Below are 18485 nucleotides of genomic sequence, written 5' to 3' on the forward strand. Positions count from 1 at the left end.
ACCGCTGGGGACAGGTACCGGAAAGCGACTCAACATAACTTTGACTCTACATGCCGTTGTCCCCTCGTTCTTTGGTGAGTGACGCGTGTAAACATTTATTTGTATACATAAGAAAAAACAATACAACTGAACGTTAGCAGGAGCAAACGCACCTGGTTGATCTACGATACGAAGGCGCGGTCGTGTCCGTGGTTGTAGTCAGTGTCCTCTTCGTGCACTTGGCTCCTCCGGTGTTACTCTGAAGCGTAATAAAGTGACATGACACGTTACACTTTTGAGCACTGGGTAAATCACGTGGCTCACTACAAATAAACGGAAGATGAATTCAGTCTGTCTTTGTGTTGGTGCGTCATATCCTGATTAGGAACTCGTGACACTTAACATAGATTAGATGCAAGAGACTGCTGCGCTGAGAGATGTCCAAAGAAGAATGTGTATTTGTTTCACCCCTTTGGAATCTCGTAGGCTCCTCTGTGTGCAGGGCTTTTATGTTTTCTACTCTTGTTTAAAAAAAAAAAAGATTAGCCTAAAGACTGAAGGAGTTTCTAAACCAGCCCTAATTCCATGCTAAAGTGACTGGAATATGTTTCATGCAAATTGTCATTTATCCCAAATCTCTGAGATTACTGGGAATAATTATTGCTGTGTTCAAACCAGATCCAAACAGGGTATGTTGTCTTATTTCTGTCATTTCTTTCTGAATTACCAAAATAAGTGGAGACTCTTAACGAGTGATGTCTCTTCTATGTTTTTATGTCTCCCCTCTCGGACCAGAGTGCATCATGGAGCCACCTCTGTTGCCTCGAGAGTCGGGCCAGTATGTAGCCGAGCGGAGTCAGGATGTATTTGTGGAGGAGGAGGGAGTACAGAGGGTGGTGGAGATGCTCTACACTCTCCGACTCAGCGATGATCTGACCGCCAGTGGCTGGAAGAAGGCGAACCCGTTGGCCCCCCCGTCGACCTCTGACCAGGGAAGTCTTATAGCAGATTGCTAAATAATATGAGAACTGCACAACCTGGTACACGGAATACTTCATTAAGTGGTAGAGGATGGTATCAGCATGGTGTTCTAATAATTAGAACCAACGAGATTGCATGTGGTGACAATCACAGTCATGGATAGAAACAGAATGTGTAGATGTGTAGGAAATGAAGGAGCACAGCCTCATATCTGCACTTCTTTCAGGAATATGATTGAAAGTGAGAGGCGTGTACAGATTTAGTGATATTAATCTTGTTTTTGTTTTTTTACTGCTGAAATGAAACATTGTAATTTTTAACTGCTACTTTAAAAAAAAAAATTTTTTTTGGATCTGCGGTCAGTTTTAGAGATCCCAAACAGATCAACAATGAAAATATTAGCATCACATCATAAAAATGAATTATTATTATTATTATTATTATTATTATTATTATTATTATTATTATTATTGTCAAACACAGCATTGGTCTTTAATCTGGCATGGCATGGAGATTTTTTTCATTCATGATCAGAAAGTTCTCAGAAAAGTTTGTTTTACTGGGCTTTTAATACGTTATATTAACTTATGCACTTGTTACAAGTTGCAGACATACCTTAAAAATGAACATTGCTTGTTATTTTTGGGGTTTTTTTGGTGAAGGCAAAGAAAATAATGTAAATACGATTCATATTTTTTTCCAAATGTTCTAGAAAGAGCAAAGTTAGTTTTTCGTTATTTATAATACATGTCATCGCCTTGTTAAAATAATAGCCTGTCATTTTTTTGACAGTTTTTTTTGTCCTAAATCAACTCCTTAGGATATTTTGTGTGTTTTCTAAAAAAAAAAACCCTTTTTAAATAAAGGACTCAGGTGATTATTTTAAGAAGGTGACCGTGTGTTTTTCAGTATGTACAAAATGTGAGTACTTTTTTGCACAGACCACAGTGACATCAGGTATGTTAATGTCATTCGTTAATATCCAACTAAATGTTCATTTTCTCTCTGCTCACAGTCTACGGCAAGAATGTGAGGATTTTTAATCTTTCGTTATCATTTGTCTTCAAACTCTCCAGGCGTTGAACTGGGTGTTTGTGGTCGACACCATGAACTTCTCCTTTTGGCCGGAGACAGAGACTCAGCAGTGTGAGGTGACCTACAAAGGGACCACGTACACAGGCTACATGACCTTGTGTGCTGCTATAACCAGAGCCATGGATGAAGGTGAGGGCGCACAAAGGGCTGACATTTCAAAATCGCTACAATAGAAGGTAAAAACTAGCAGATAGAGAATTATACTTAAGGTACTATTAATGGCTGTGGCTGTTAATTAAGCCGAACTGGTAACAGCGTGAAGAGAAATTGATCGTGTTTACCTGGATGGCAATATTCCTGTATTTACCTGATTCATACAAATATCTGATAATCTGAAAAAGACACCATTGTGTAAACATTTTCCAATGACCTTAACCTAAACAAGATAAGCAATTTAGCAATAATCAAATTAAAACACAGAGTATTTCAGATCTTGCTTGCACGATTGATGTAGATTTTAATTACACATACAGTGCACCTTGATCGCGTCATGGAAGTCGAACCAGAGCGTTTGCGGCGTTTTTGTGACACATACGGCGGTCAAACTGCTGCACATTGCACCCACGTTGTTTTCTTCATCACTTGCAAGAAAACTCTCAATATATACCACAATCAGCAGGTTGCTGGAAATAGTTTCAGGTCAAATTTCAGAACAACATTCAATGTAGGGATTTAATGTGTGAACAGGAATATAAATGGAATGTTCCCTCAGTATTGTCTTATTTAGAATAGGCTAAGTATCATTCAGAAAATGACAACTCCGAAAAGGGTCGTGTAAATGGAATGTTTATCGTGTTTTCTGCATCATGTAACGTTTTCTGATTAGGATGTGGAGTATGCTGGCGAGATGCGGGAGCATTCTCAGGACACGTACACAGCCTATTCAGATTGGCACCACAAGTCAGGGGTTTTACAGCAGTTGGCAATCATGGATGCATTGTTCGACCACATGTAAACATTTGTGTTAATGGAATATTAATTCTCCTTTGCCACGTTAACAGCTTAGTCAGAATAAGGGTAAACACTTGAGTGATTGGTGGGTATTGAGTTCTTGTAAATCGAATCAATTTTACGTGACGTCTTTTTCATTTTTCTGTAAATTATTTATCTTTGTCCTTTTGAAATACATATACAAATACGAGGTATGCAAACCCCTTTTGATGTCTCTTTGTTCCCGTTCTGTTCCTGTCACTGCCAGTTATTGTGTACTTGGCCTTTACTTGAACTTAGATTGCTGGAGAACTGCTTGCTGCTCTGCATGCATCTGTGAATCATTCATAATTGGCATGAATGACTCCGGATATGAATCAATTATGTCTCGTATGGAATAGTGCTCTCAATGTGTGGCCACTGTGGCCTTTATAATTACCAGAGTTTTTTTTCAGAAAAGCACAGGTAGCTTTGCTGCAGAGTGTGATTTTTTTTTTTTTTTTTGTAAGGGTTGACAGCATGAGATCAAACCAATTATGTCGTTTGGGCCTCAAGCAATGAAATGGCTGCTGCAGAGTTATATTCCTGCGATTATAGCATTCTGTAACTTTGGAACTTAGCAGCCTTTGGTGTTTCTTTTTCAATAGTTATATACTAAAGATAAAAAATTGTACTCGCTTCTCTTCGCTCCGCAGGTGTACCCATCACCGATCCAAAGTACTTCTCCCAGATGACATTGGAGGAGTTGAGACATGTTCTCCGATCAGACAATGAAACGGCCATGCCAATGCTTCAGGAGCGCCACCAGGTTCGAACTCTGTCACCTTACTACAATAGTTGTAACAATAACAATGTATCAACAATCAATACTGTAACAATAGTCTAATATGGTTGACCATGCCTGTGCTGCGATGAGCCATTACTGGTCCTCCTGAGGATAAAGGATTCTTTATGTCATCAATATTGTGCCACTATATCTCTATTTCTATTACTTTAACATTATTTGCACTGTTGCAGAAGAGAATATTGTCATTTATGTGCAAGTCTGTGTGGGATTTGTCATCCAATTCTTACTCCGGGTTTTTTGAAGCCAACATAATTAGAATTGTTTAGTATTGAGGACGATCAGGATGAGTGTTGCCCTTTATTTGCTCTGCTCTCAAGAATTGATTTTATTTTTACATCACCAATTTTATAATTCCCTAAAAGATTATATATTTGTTATTGGCTGTACAGTTAGAGACATTTTCTGTGCAGGGATAAAAACTGCATATCCACTTCCTGGTAAAAGCCCCAAACTGGGGCCCACAGGCCAAAACTACACCGCTGTAATGTTTGATTTGGTCTGCCTGATGTAAAAAAATCAAAACATTTATAACAATAAGAAGAAAAAAAAAATATATATATATATGTATATATATATATATATATATATATATATATATATATATATATATATATATATATATATATATATATATATATATATATATATATATATATATATATATATATATATATATATATATATATAGTGTGTATATGTTACCTAAACATATAAGAGCCAACATTATGAATCTTTTCTGATACTGCAGTTCATCACGAGCTGGCGGAGGTGCAGCACTCTTTCTTATGTTAATGAATGCTTGTGTTCTGATTGTTGTGGAGGTAAATAGAAAATGGACTTGTTATGTAATGGTAGCACTTTAAAAAGCACACACTTGTTACTTATTTAAAAATGTGTGTGAAAGCTTAAATAGTATTTATTCAAGGGACCTTGGTATTGCAGTACAATTTATTTATTTATTTTTTTGCATTTGCTTTCTGCCAGCGAGCCACTAAGCTGAGACCATGGTGTGTTTCTTTTTAATGTTATTTGACACTTATTAAATTATTTAGCATCTGGAGATGCTTTAAAGCAGGTGTATGACCTTTTTAATACGTTTTCACTGAACAATAATTACTCCCCTTTCTAGTGCAATTTTGTATGAAAATAAGTTGCACTCACTGCAAGATGTGGGACCTTTGAGTTTTTCAACAAAAACTGAAAAAAAAATGACACATTTTGTGAAAGTAATTTTATAATTCAAATGTCATTTATTGGACTGTATTATATTCTGCAGATGTACCGAATGAAGTAGCCAGTGAGTGTATCTCCAAGGTTGTTGTTTTTTTTAAACCTGTTGTAATATTATATGACCACTGAGCAACGATCTGGTGTGAGGAGCTTGTACTTTAATTTAATTTTTTTTTTTTTTTTTTCAGTTTTGAATTGGATGATCATTATTGTGGTAATTAGTCCTGAGGCACTTAATAAATCCTCTGACACTACATTTGAAGCCACTTCAAAGTAAAACTGGTAACATTTACTAACACTGGATGGACGGAGGATCAGAATCTGGAATAATGGGTTCAAATGAGTTAACTACACGTGTTCTTCCACTGTACCATCATGCCTGTATTGGAACACACTGTCCTGGTAACACCGGCACAGGAGAATGACACAGTAAATAGGTAACATTGTTGCTGAATGCTGTAATCTAAAGCATCCTTGTTTTTTTTCCCATGTGAAGACAAACAGATGTGAGAAAAACGGGATATATCATTTCATCGCTAATCAATTGTTTCTAATAGAAGGTCCATTGATTGAAAGCCATCGTACTGTGGTGTGCATGTCTCAGTGTCTTCAGTTATGTTGTCTTATATATTCTTAGAAGACTGTGTGTGTGGAAATGTCTTTGCTAATACAAGACAAACTAATACCTGGGATTTCATCCTCACATGTTGTGTTTCTTTACAGCTTCCAGATTTTCTAACACCTGTGCATGTGTTTGCATATCGATGGTATATTATTACATGTTTATTTATAGGTTTTGATTTAAAGTGTGCAGCTTTCAACCTCCTACTCATCGTCGCTGTTAGATTCGGTGTCTGATGTGTTCAAATTTATCTAACAAGGTGCTGACGGAAGGCGGCCGCGTGCTACTGCAACACGGGGGAAGCTTTCTGAGTTTTATCAGCCAAGCTGGGAATGATGCCCGCAAGATGGTGGAGCTCATTGTGGAGAAGATTCCCTCCTACAGAGATGAAGCTACATATGAGGTTAGAGTTGTAGTGTAAAACTGTGGGGCGTCCAATGTCTGGAAAAAGAAAAGTTTCAGTTTCAGAAGTCCTTGCTAACATTCTTGAAATGTATTATTTCATGTAATTACTAAGTTCAGTGTTTGATGAAAATGATTGAATATATTTTCTGATCAGGAACAATTAAAAATTCCCCAAAGAAAAAAGTGTTCGGAAAGGTTTCCATTGACTAAAAGTCCAGCACATTTAGACAGCATTGCTTGTTTTTGCATTTTAATGCATCAACATATTTTGATGTAGATAAGTTGAAGTATACATGAAGCATGAGAGCTCTGCCACGCTCATGAGCGGATCCTTCAGCTTATGAAAGAGAGAAATACTGATGTTAGAGTTCCATCTCCTGGCCAAAGAAAGCACAGCAAGATGCCAAAGGCTGAGCTTAAATTAGACTCTTTGTGGTTTGATCAATATATGAAGCGATTACTGACTAAACACAGCAGCAGGGTGTAAAAGGTTCCCTCTTGTTTGCTTCCTCCAGGGGAAGAGAATCTCATTCTACAAGCGAGCTCAGATCCTGGTGGCAGATTTCTGGGGCATCATGGAGGCCAGAGGGGAGGGAGATATTATTGACATGGACTGGCTTACCATGTTTGCAGACTACAGGGTCCCACAGGCTCTTGTGTACCTTGGCGTGCTGCGTTATTCTAACACACTGATGCAGACACTGAAAAACGGTTTGTGTATTATTTATACACTTCCGGACCTGAATGATTAGAAGATAATGAGCTATAGATGTCAACAGATGTGTGTCCCCATTCAGGTGAGCTGCTGAGTTCAGGGGACAGAAGAGAGGCTGAGATTCGAGGTTGTTCGATTTGGTCCGTGGAGCTGATCAAAGCCCGCCTTTGCAAGCTGGTGCAGGACAGAGATGGAGGGACGTGCAGCATCAACTCCGCTATCATTGACTTCTACCTGTGGCCTTACGCTAAGCAGCATCATAAAGAAATGGCTCACATTCCCATACACCACACACGCTGTATTTACTATTGACAGGCTGGCTGGCAGCCTCACACACAGTAGGCTGCACTTCTCAATGTGCAGCCTCGGTGCCAGTGCCTTTCCCTGGGATAAAGCCAACTGTCTCCTGGTGCCAGATATATGTATAAATGGGTTCCTATATTTGTAAAGGAAGCAGGTGTTAAGCTTCAATGTTCCTTGTGGGTAGTAACACATTAGTTGTTCAGTTACAGTCAATCGAAATGGTCACTATTCCTGATATGGCAAAAAGCTATTTATACTTCCTTTTAGGTAGTATGTAATAGTCTGCCAGGTGATTATTGCTATCTTCTGCCAACAATGTCTAGACTGTTATTCAACTGAATCATTTCAACACTTAATTTGGCTCATCTGCATGGTCCAACAAATGAATAAGAAAGGGATCAAAACTGTAAAACGATTGTTTGTTTGTTTTTTTAAATAAATGTAATTCACGTTTTAATTACCTGGCTGCTGGTTACATTTTTAATGGAACAGTATGATGGTCGTAGGTCTGTAAAAGTCAATAAAGACGCTAATAAAAACACTCCATGACAGGCATTCTCTTCACCATTGTTGCCCTCAGGTCAGATTTGAACTTGCTCTATGTACAGCTTCTGCAATGTCCTTCACCTGACACCACTGTCACTGGAGGAATCAACAAAACATTTTACTGTATAAAAGGTGACCGGCCACACTTGTATTCCATCAGTGTATTGTATTTGTTGCTAATTTGCTTTTCTCCCTACTGATGTGATGGAGTGATTTTATATTCATTGAAACTCCACTATTAGTAAAAGCATCACTCCGTTGTAATGATGCCCTATATTATTCTCCACTGGGGGGCGCTGTTGAATTGATGAACCGCTCTCTTTGTCCTGTACGGACTCCTGCCGCGCTCTTTGACTGCCGCTTCCGAGCGGCGGTGGTTTCTATGGCAACCGGGAAGCGACAACGAAAAGGAGGCGAAGCGAAAACCGCCACAATCGACATGACATACACAGAAATAGTGGTTTGTTGAATGAAAAACTCTGCTAAAGCGAAGAATTTAGGTTACATTTTAATGCTTGCATTCCAGATTTTGAGTTTAACAACTTCAACAGGTGTCGGTGGCGAAACCTGTTGCTGTTAGTTATGGACGAGGTTTGCGTGCGTGTCGCGCTGCGTGTTCGTCCCCTGCTTCCTAAAGAAGTCCTCCACAAGCATGAGGAGTGTTTGCGGGTGGTTCCAGACTCCTCACAATTGGTGGTCCTGGGTTCCAAGCGACTGTTCGAGTTCGACTACCTGTTTGGACCAACAGCCACCCAGAGGACGGTGTACGAGTCCTGCGTTCAGCCCCTACTGGGGTACCTGTTGGAGGGATACAATGCCACTGTCTTCTGTTATGGACAGACTGGGTCAGGGAAAACCTACACCCTGGAGGGGGCAAAGCTGGGTAAGTGAGCTCAGGTCGGTGGGGTCATACTCAGTGTCAGGGTTGGAAATATTTCAGATGAAAGGGAGACGGACAAATCACAAGAATTAAGGGTTTCATTTTGAGTTTTCCAAAAATAGGTATTTTATGGATCAGGATATGTTCCAGAGGGTTTTGAGACTCCTTTGACTGTCCTGAAAATTTGAAAGTTTTCAAAACAAGCTTCCCTGAACAGTGTTTACTGCTGCGGTGATAATAAAACTGAAAATTGTTCATATTTTAGGCCGGTTTTCCTTAGGATAGTATTCATTGATGAAAAGTGACTTGATATTTTTACTCAAGTGTCAAGAAGTAGTCTTGAAAGATTCAACACTTTTTCCGCCACTAAATTTCAAAGAAAATATTGTACATTTTTATCTCACTACATTTAAGCAGGTAGTAGTTATTGTGAAGAAAAAATGCTTGTCATAGAAAATATGGAGGTTTGAGGATTGTATCCCTTGAACTCAATATCAGATACTTTTTACTTTTATTTAAGAAGAATATTGAATAGAGACTTTTTCTTTTATCTGAGTTTAGTTTTATCTGCGTATTTCTATTTTTACATAAGTAAAGGAATTGTGTATTTACTCCTCCACTGACAGCATCTTCTGTTCATCTCTCTCCTCCAACCTTTAACCAGATGAAGAAGGTGGTATCACCAACTTCATTGCCCAGGAGTTGTTCTTGCTGCTGGAGGAAAATAGGAAGAGTAATGCTGTGGAGTCAAAGGTGCAAGTCTCTTATTTAGAGCTATACAAGGAGGAGCTAAGAGACCTGCTGGAACTCCCCCCCAATCACAAACAGCTTCATGTCAGAGAAGACAAAGACAGAAATACAGGTAATGGAACTGTAATAATAGTGGCCTTGGGAGTTCTTCACAAAGGCTGTTAGACACATGCTTTCATGCATCCCAGAGTTTATCCATCCACAAACCCTGTTTTTTTTTTATTATTGATCACTATGTGGTTTTATGTGTGTTTGTGCTCAGTGGTGGTGGGAGCCAAAGAGAAGGTGGTCACCTCAGCAGAGGAGCTTCTCAATGAGGTGGTTACGGGCAATGCATTGCGACACACCGACACCACAAAAATGAACGAGCACTCCAGTCGCTCTCACACAATCCTCACCCTTCAGCTTTCCCAGCACTGTCCCAAGAACTACTCTGGAAAGACAGCGCGCTTCTCCAAGCTTTGTGTGGTGGATCTCGCAGGCTCTGAGCGTGCTGCAAAGACTGGCAACACTGGGCCCCAGCTCAAAGAGTCTGCTCATATCAACACTGACCTGCTGGCAGTGGGCAATGTCATTCGCGCCCTCACTGGTCCTGGTACCGTGAGGAAATCAAATCACGTATATGTACCCTTCCGTGGAAGCAAATTGACACGTTTGCTCCGGGATTCCTTAGGAGGCACCGCCCATACATTAATGGTGGCGTGTGTAACCCCCTCCAACCAAAGCATAACTGAAACGCTAAGTGTCTTGCAATTTGCGTCCAAGGTTCGTTTCATTCGCAACCGGCCGGGAGTCGTAACTTGTCCACCAGAAATCTTAGAACAACTGCAGAAGAATCAGGAGAGAGTCCAGAACTATTTCAAGGAGGAAGCTCAACCCCAGCAAATGACCATACCACAACTCACAAAGTGCAAAGTAAGTGAAACAGAGAGCCTGTCAAATTTCAGAGCCATTTTGGGGGGAAAAAAATTACAATGCGTGCTGGGTATCTGTAAATTATACACTATGATCATAAAACACAAGACAAGTCAATTGAAAAAAAGGTTTTTCTCCCTGTTGTGTCAGGAAACTCTCAGAATAAAGGAGCAACTTCTGGAGCAGAAAGATGCTGAACTGAAACAGGCAAGAAAAGACAGAGAAGACCTTTTACTCCAGCAAAAGGCCCAGTTCCAAGCTTTAGAGGCAGCGAGGGAGTGTATTCGTATACAGGTGAGCACAGTTCTTACAGCAGGCCACTACACATAGCACCGTGAAATATTGATGTGAATCTTTAAATCAGTAAAAAATACTAGTGCAGTGCTGTTGCTTGAGGGTGTGGGGCCATTAGTTGTGTCATGTTGAGATTCTGCTGGTGTTTAATTTGCTGTTTAAATGTCTATCTGTGTGTGAATGTCTTTAGTCGGAACAACTGGTAGAAAAGCAGATTCTGATTGACCGTCTTCGCAATAACCTCGTGAAATTGATGGGTGCAACATCGGGGGCAGAGATGGAGATGGAGGCCTCTCTGGACTCAGGCAAGAGACCCAGCTGTGTCCCTCGGATCATGAGCAGCTATTTCCACGGGCAGCCCAGGAAGGCATGTAACTGCGCCGCTTGGTTCTGAGGTTGTATTTGTCTGGTTTTCCCAGTTGCACTTCATCTTGCAACATCATATTCTAAATAATCTTGATCATGATGCATTAAGACCTAAAAGTTAAATCCCTTGCAGAAGTCCTTCAGGTAAGACAGAAAATGGATGTAAATCAAGTCCTAAATGGTGAAAGAATGAAGTTCATTCTAACGACATGAAAACAAATTCTTGCAAGATTCTAGCTTTCATTTACAAGCATTTTCTTATACACTTAGAAAGCATATGTGCACCCACATTCTCTGTTGTTCATAGTTGTGCATACTGTATGATTGTAGATCCACTCCAGTCCACCTGCTTTTTCACTGGACAATGTGATGGCAACATTTAAGACGCGTGGTCATCTCCTACTGGCTGAGATTGAGGATAAAGATGAGGTGTACTGTCCTTTCAAAGTCCAACAGGCGAAGCGCAAAGACGGGGCTCAAGAGAAGGATGAGGAGGGGAACAGCGCTGTGAGCGGAATGGGATCTAGGTGATATGCTCTCTTTTGCAGAGCTGCTGGTATTTTCCAAGCCACACTTCCATCACATTTGCATGTTGCAAAATAAAAGAAGGAAATGTATTTAATATGACTCTGTGCCAGTAAAAGCTGTGGGCTGGAAGCCACATGTTTTGGGTTTGCCCATCCCATTCTTGTTAACGTGATATCTCAGTGCCTTGAGGGAATTTCTCAAATTTGGCACATATGTCCAGTGTTTTTTTGTTTTTTTGGACACAATCAAGTGGGAAAAACTCTAAATCTAATATTGATTTTATAAATTGTAATTACGATACTAGTTCCAAGGTATTCTGTGCCCTCTACAAAAAAAAAGTGACTTAACCACACCCAAATAGGTTCATACATCATAACGATGATTATCCAGCTTCCTGACAGCAGTGAGTGTTGTCATGTTACATCAGGAGTTCTTTGAACCGCACATGGACGCGGCATGAGACATCGGCCTTGAAAGAAAAAATAACTGGAATGGACCAAACATCAAATGTAATACAACAACCACAGCGAACTTCAGGTACACTTGATTTACTCCTGCTGTTCTCTCTATATATGCTGCCTCCTGGACAGATGATAGCGGTTTTAGTGGCATCTCTCATTATTTTTATGCTGATGACATCCAGTTATATTGTTCTTTTCAACCAAATGATTTTAAGCAATTGTCCATTTTAAACAAATGTTTGGATGCAGTTAAGATTTTGATGGCTGATAACTGTCTTCAACTGAATTGAAAGAAGACAGAAGCCCTTACAGTTGCTCCAGAAAATCAAATCCCAAATATCAAACAGTATATGGGATCATCAGACCTCCTTAAATTGCCCCCAAACTGTCCAGAATGCAGTAGCCCAGCTTTTAACTAGGAGTAATAAGAGATCACACATCACTCCAATTGTACCCTCTCTTCACTGGCTTCCCATTAAATTTTGTGTCCACTTTAAAATACTGGTGTTGACTTTCAGAGCTTTGCATGGCCAGACACCACAATACATTACGGACCTCCTCCTTCTTTATTCACCAAATGGGGCTCTTAGATCATCACACATACTGTCTGTCCCTCAAACCCCCTGTAAAACCAGAGTTGATCGTGCTTTTCAAGCTGTAGTCCAATTTATGCTCTGTCTTCACAACTGCGTTCTCTTGACTCCTATGATGGCTCATGAAGCAGCTGAAAATATTTTTATTCAGACAGGCTTTTGGTTAAACTTACATTCATTGTGTCTCTGCGTTGCTGCTGTGTTTTGAACTTGTCAGTCCCAGTGCCGCTTTGTTCCTGCTGTTAATTTTATTTTTGTATTCATACATATGTACATTATTAACATTATTATTATTTAGTTTTCTTTTTTAACTATTTTTTTATTGTTTTTGTCTCTTAATGTAAAGCACTTTGTGATTCTACATCTGTGAAAGGTGCTATATAAATGAATTTAACTTTAATTTACTTACTTACTACTTCTTCATTTCTTTGCTTCTTTATCCTTTTTATTAATAAGGCAAAGTCTTGTGTTTCAGATCTCTTTTGCAGCATTTGAAGTTTTATCTTTTCTTTGTTTTCTCAGATCCCAAGGAACATTTTGCCAAGCAGTGTGACACTAGAAATTCAAGGCTAAGTTCCAGTGTCTCTCAGAGAAACATCCTAATGCTTTTGGTCAACATGCGCCTGAAAGAGGATCTCATCAAAGTGCTTGATGAAACTGGTGTGTTTGGTTATTACTGTACCAGTCCCTGTGGATGGTGTCAAAGTTAGTCTGGAGTCTAATCTGTTCATTCAGTCTTGAACTCCATTTTTATTTTATTAAGTCAAAAACATAAATTTGGCTTATGTTTTTATATCAAAGCAATTGCGTAGAGTTTTGTGGTAACCATCATGTGACCTTTCAGGTGCTACTAGCCTGTTTTGATTAGAGTCCTATATTGAATGAAGAGGCTTTAAAAATGATAAGCGTGTCTAATGAGTTTTATTCTGACAGACATGGAAGCCCAAGCAGTGGACCGTGGTGCCAGGCACAGTGGTGATGTCAGAGAGGACGACGTGTTGGTGAAGCTGAGTACGGAGATCCAGCGGTCCAAAAAGATGCTGTGCCAAAGCCTCCAGCAGATGAGACAGAAAAAAGAAGTGCTACAGGACAGCCTTAGCAAGGACAGAGAGATCAGCGACAAATATGACCATGATCAGGTTAGCTGAACAGTTTTATAGGGTATCTGAAAAACTAAGTGGTATAAGTCAGATGATTGGATAGTAATTCTAAAGATGATTTGACTTTGCGCAAAGGGTAATCCAGGAGGGGTCAGAGGAAATGGTAAATATAGATCTAGAAATACTCAGCTGTTGGTTTTTCACTCTTTTTTCTATCATTTGAAACCCTTTTTAGTCTTCCTGTCCTCCCCTCTCCTCACCGAAGGAAGGTGACAGGTGTTGGTTGGAGCATGCAGAAGAGCTTGTGTTACAGAAGAGAGCAGCAATGAAGGTGCTGGGAGAGGAGATGAGGAGGCAGGAGGAAATGGTCCTGGAGAGGGACAACTGTCTGCAACAGAAAAACACACTTGAAATCAAGAGCCTTCGCTCTAGTCAGGTCAGCTTACATGTCTTTGGATGCGTGTGTGTGTTTTTGTTCATTGTCTGACTCACTTTGCAGTTTGTGAAAACTGAGGCCCACTATTCTTTACTGGTTCGACCAGCTTTGTAGGGCCAAAATATTGGGACCCACAAGTTTGATGGCTATTACCCTTAGTTTTAGGGTCCCAGTTAGAATTAGGTCAGGGGGGTGTTTGGAGTAAAAGTTATTGTGAGTTATTTCATCTTAATGTTTAAGGTTTGCATAGAAGCCTAGGGGATGGATATGAATGGAAGCACTTAAGAAGTTTACCTCATTCTGTTCTCTGAGCTCAAGCTTAAACACCCACCTCCTCCTTTAATTTTGAGTTTTAGATGCCTTTTTATTTCCCCACAACATTATTTTGACATGAGTGATTGGTAGTATTTGTGGCATGCGTGTATCATTACTTGTACAATGTGCAATTACGTTGTCTAATGTGTATTTTATATATTGCTGGTAACATCATGTTAACCCTGATCAGGATACTCTTCTTTTCCAGTATGACATAGAACCCCTCAGAACTAAGCCAGTCTATGAAAGTTACAAAAATGTTAAGAAGCCTGCTTAAGATTCTATAGTTGGCAGTTGTTTGGAATGAGAATGGTCCTGCAGGCTCTGAGTCAGGATGTGTCGATGCAGTCAGGACCACTTGAGAATCAGCAGCAGATACATAGTGTGAGGCAGATAAGGACTCAACCAAGGGGAGCAGGTGAAAGAGAGAGAGGTGCTCAATAAAAGGAGAGACTCTCTGGATACTCAGCTTAAGGACAGCAAAGAGCCCACTGAGGAGGTCAGAAAAAAGACGTGTGTGTGTGTTTGTGTTGGGATGGGGAATGGGTCGACTGTTTGCAATCATCACCAATCATGTTCTAACATGAAGTTTTATTTGCGTTTTGTGTGTGTGTGTGTGCGCGCGTGTGTGTGTGTGTGCGTGTGTGTGTCCAGGAGGAGCAATTCCTTTTCCAGTTGGAAGAAAACATTGAAGTTCTGGATGCTGCTTTGGAGTTTAACAACAACTCCATCCAGAACAAACAGAAGCAGCTGTCAGGCTCAGATTCTGCTTCATGTCAGTCCCAAAACATTGAGACCTACCACAGGGAAATTAAAAAGAACCTGAGGAAGCTCTCGCTACCTGAGGCCTTAGAGCTGCTTATCAAATATTTCAACAAGGTACAATCATTGTGTTGTTAAGGTTTTTTCAGAGTTGTTTTATCGGTAAATGGAATTGATGTGTTATTTATCTGGCAGTATCTTTAGTATCTTTGTTTTCTGCATATTAATTCTAATTTTTACATCAAAATTAAGTTACCTAAGAGGTGTGCACACATAACAGTGAACTCCAATACACATTATATGTCACATTCACCTGCATATCCATATACAATTTCATTAAAAGTCCAAGGCTGCGTTTCCTAAAACGTTGTGGAGGCGTGTCGCACTGGCCAACAAGAACCCGTTAAATTTTGGAGCTGATCTGTGAGCATTTTAAAATATATTTTATTTATTTATTTATTTACATTCACAAAAAAGCTAAGTGTCTTTCATCTCCAAGTGTCTGTCTGTCAGCATATTGCCTTTGAAATATTGGGAAAATAAATTGTAGCGCCCACCAGTTTCTGAAAATGTAATTTATCATGTGTAGTGAAGACAGAGGGTGGTCACCTCACCCCAGGATGCAAATCCAGGCCCATGAGGAACTAAACATGCTCACTGACCACACCAAAGAGACAGACTTGTTGGCATCAAGGCCAGAGTGTATATTCTCCTGTGTTAAATACTTTCCGTCCATTTGGTTCCTCTCTCTCAATTCCAGCAGTGACATATTTCTTTCTCCTGCCTCATTGTTAGTTATTTTTTTAATCTTTCCTTGCTTATCTCTCCGACATGAAATACCTTTATTTTTGTAAAGCTAATCAACAGCTCTGCTCTTCAAATGCTCTCTTCCGTCCGTGCCCTTCATTTTCTAGAGGAATCAAATTAATACCTTTCTAAATAATATCAACTTCTCTCCAGGAGATTGTCTGCATTATTAAAGTAGCTTTTTAGGATGATACCCTCCCTCCTGCTGCACCTTTTTACTTTCTCTAACAGGATTCAGCCAGTACCTGGGTCACCATATAACGTTTGAATGTCTTTGTTCCTGTCGGGGCTACCTGCCCCTATAATCGTCTTCCAGGTGGTTTGTCTTCGAGAGACACAGGACATTTTGCATTTGCGTTGTGAAGAACTAGATCTTCATGCTGGAGAGCAAGAGTTGGTGCTGAAGGAGATGGAGGTTGCAATGCAGCACCTGGCCTTAGATGCAGACCGCAGGCTGACCCAGCAGCAGCGAGATCAACAGAAGAACATCCAGCTACTGCTGCAGAAACTTAAAGGTGAGAAGATTGGACAGCACCGGCAAAACAGACCCCATTACCATGACACACAGTTGTACCTGGTGTTATATGTTGTCTGTTCTTACTTTCTCAAATCATCTTTACAGCAAAAACTAAAATGCTGGTGAAAAAAAATCATTTTGAGTGTTAAGGAGTGTGTATATTTGTGTGTATCCTTCTAGAGAGCAGGCATGAAGAAAAACAACTCGCTATCCAAAGGAAACTTCAGAATCTGGAGAAGGACCTGTTTTACTACAGGAGCAGCAACCGTCAGTACAGAAAGAAACTGAAAAAGATTCTTGGTGACAACCAACACCTCGTTGATCAGCCCTCACACACAAGGGAACACTCACGGTTTCACAGTGTGCAGACACACGCAAGTCCAAACAAACCCCTGAGGAGCACTGAAGAGTTGAAGGCAAGGATGCTCAATGTACCAACGGACACAAAGATGAGCACTGAGGAAAAGGACAAAAAGGAAAATGACAATTCTCCGATAGAGACACAACAAACCCCCCAGTCCTCCTCCTCCTCTACTCAACGGAAGACTAAGAGAGAGGATGGTTTCCCTGGAGGAGGTTTAAAGATGACATCAGTCCGCCTTCATCGCAGAAATCTGAGGCAGATTTCCCCACCTGATCCACAAGTACCATATGGTTCTGCCACAATGAGGCGCCTGTCTGATGTAGAATCTGGCACTGAGATACTTGTGGACTCTTTAGAGGAGGGAACTCACAGGGATTCAGCTTCACCTTAAAAACTGTCCTTACTGAGCCACATGTAGTAATATCTAGACAGTTAACTAGTACTCTTCAGTACTATACAAGGGAACATCTGTCTTATCAGTACTGAGACAAAGGCTGAATAATTATCAAACACATCCTCATCTTGATAAAACTAAAACAATTGACTCTCTTTTAAGGAAAATGTTTGACTTTAAATAAGTAAAGAACTTAGTGGGGACTTTTGGCCACTGGTAATCGCTACCCACTTTGAATTAACAACACTGAAACAAAATTGAAGTCTATAATTAATGCTTTCCCATACACACAATATAGGAAAGAGTGTCAGATTAAATAAAAGCTTTTGGCATTATTTTATATTTATAAATACATAGTTGTGTTGTGTGAAAAACGCCCATACCAGTGTAAATGTAACACCACAAATGAGTAAAACCATTAAGTGTCTGAAATGAGAAGAAGAGTGATGGATGGACTAAGTCTCTGCCCATATTGACGTGTTTTAACTAACCACTGTCCCACTATTGATCCCTCATGCCCGGTGGTCACAGAGTTCTCAGAACCTGGCTGGGCTGAATGTTCTGGAGTTTTACTCATCAATAACAGACAAACAGAAAAAACTGTGTTGCCTTGGCAACACTAACACCCTCGCAGATGACGTGCCGAGGGTCACATTTCCAATAATTGTAACATGTTTTAATGTAAAGACAAGAACTGAGAACTTCCTGTTCTGTTAGACAAACCAACTGACATAAGAAAACATTTTATCAAAATGTACAACCTCATAACCATTGTTTTGAGTATCTTCTGCCATTAATTCCCTCTAGTAATCGTTTACCTGGCAATCACCAGTTGGAGGTAACAGTTTAATCCTCCACTGGTGATTTATATGCTCATCACCATGGAATAGCGTCGTCTAAATGGAATTCGGTGCAATTCATGTTGCTGTTTGAAAGGTTGAACATCTGAAAACATGTCCATTAACTTGTTTTTCCTGGAGTTGATTGGTGCCTTTTGTGAAGTTCTTTGTTTTACACATTTTTAATATTAGCCCTGTGTAGCACTTAAACACAGCCAGCATGTGGAATATGTTTCCTGCATGGTGGTAGAATGAGGCGAATTAGTTATATTTTTTAATTATTGTTTTTTATGTGCACTATGTACAACTAGTTATATGTTGATTTTTGTGCAAATACTAGTTCATGACATGCACTTGTTTTTTTTCATGACTAAATACAGTTGGCATAAAATGCAGTGAAACTCCATTATATTAAAAAAGATTTCTATTTACAGTCCAGGACTAATAACTCAATTCTATTTATGTATTTTTACTTAATTGGGAATTTTTTAGCCTCTTTTTATCCGTCTAT

The 18485-nt window shown here is 39.8% G+C and overlaps 2 protein-coding genes across 4 annotated transcripts; both read left to right on the forward strand.

The window, feature by feature from the left end:
* Positions 1 to 13: 13 nt before the first annotated feature.
* qng1 (Q-nucleotide N-glycosylase 1) lies at positions 14 to 7636 on the forward strand. 2 transcript variants are annotated; one of them, XM_086205322.1, is made up of 7 exons: positions 14 to 74; positions 775 to 967; positions 2033 to 2184; positions 3681 to 3793; positions 5944 to 6087; positions 6605 to 6800; positions 6887 to 7636. In XM_086205322.1, the coding sequence occupies exons 2-7, from the start codon at positions 783 to 785 to the stop codon at positions 7114 to 7116; spliced, it is 1020 nt and encodes a 339-aa protein (XP_086061448.1). In that variant the 5' UTR covers positions 14 to 74; positions 775 to 782; the 3' UTR covers positions 7117 to 7636. The 2 variants fall into 2 exon arrangements, with proteins under 2 accessions (XP_086061448.1, XP_086061447.1); XM_086205321.1 differs by lacking the exon at positions 14 to 74 and adding an exon at positions 335 to 668.
* Positions 7637 to 8039: 403 nt separating this feature from the next.
* On the forward strand, positions 8040 to 18407 carry LOC147259987 (kinesin-like protein KIF27). 2 transcript variants are annotated; one of them, XM_086206303.1, is made up of 14 exons: positions 8040 to 8536; positions 9198 to 9395; positions 9546 to 9601; positions 10049 to 10198; positions 10349 to 10492; positions 10683 to 10859; positions 11189 to 11385; positions 11814 to 11923; positions 12963 to 13100; positions 13374 to 13579; positions 13776 to 13976; positions 14946 to 15170; positions 16177 to 16375; positions 16558 to 18407. In XM_086206303.1, the coding sequence occupies exons 1-14, from the start codon at positions 8236 to 8238 to the stop codon at positions 17130 to 17132; spliced, it is 2877 nt and encodes a 958-aa protein (XP_086062429.1). In that variant the 5' UTR covers positions 8040 to 8235; the 3' UTR covers positions 17133 to 18407. The 2 variants fall into 2 exon arrangements, with proteins under 2 accessions (XP_086062429.1, XP_086062428.1); XM_086206302.1 differs by having other exon boundaries at positions 9546 to 10198.
* Positions 18408 to 18485: the final 78 nt, after the last annotated feature.

This window comes from Aulostomus chinensis, chromosome 6, assembly GCF_037954235.1.
Source record: "Aulostomus chinensis isolate RoL2024-O1b breed Wild chromosome 6, RoL_Achi_v1.0, whole genome shotgun sequence".
Classification (NCBI taxonomy): Eukaryota; Metazoa; Chordata; class Actinopteri; order Syngnathiformes; family Aulostomidae; genus Aulostomus; species Aulostomus chinensis.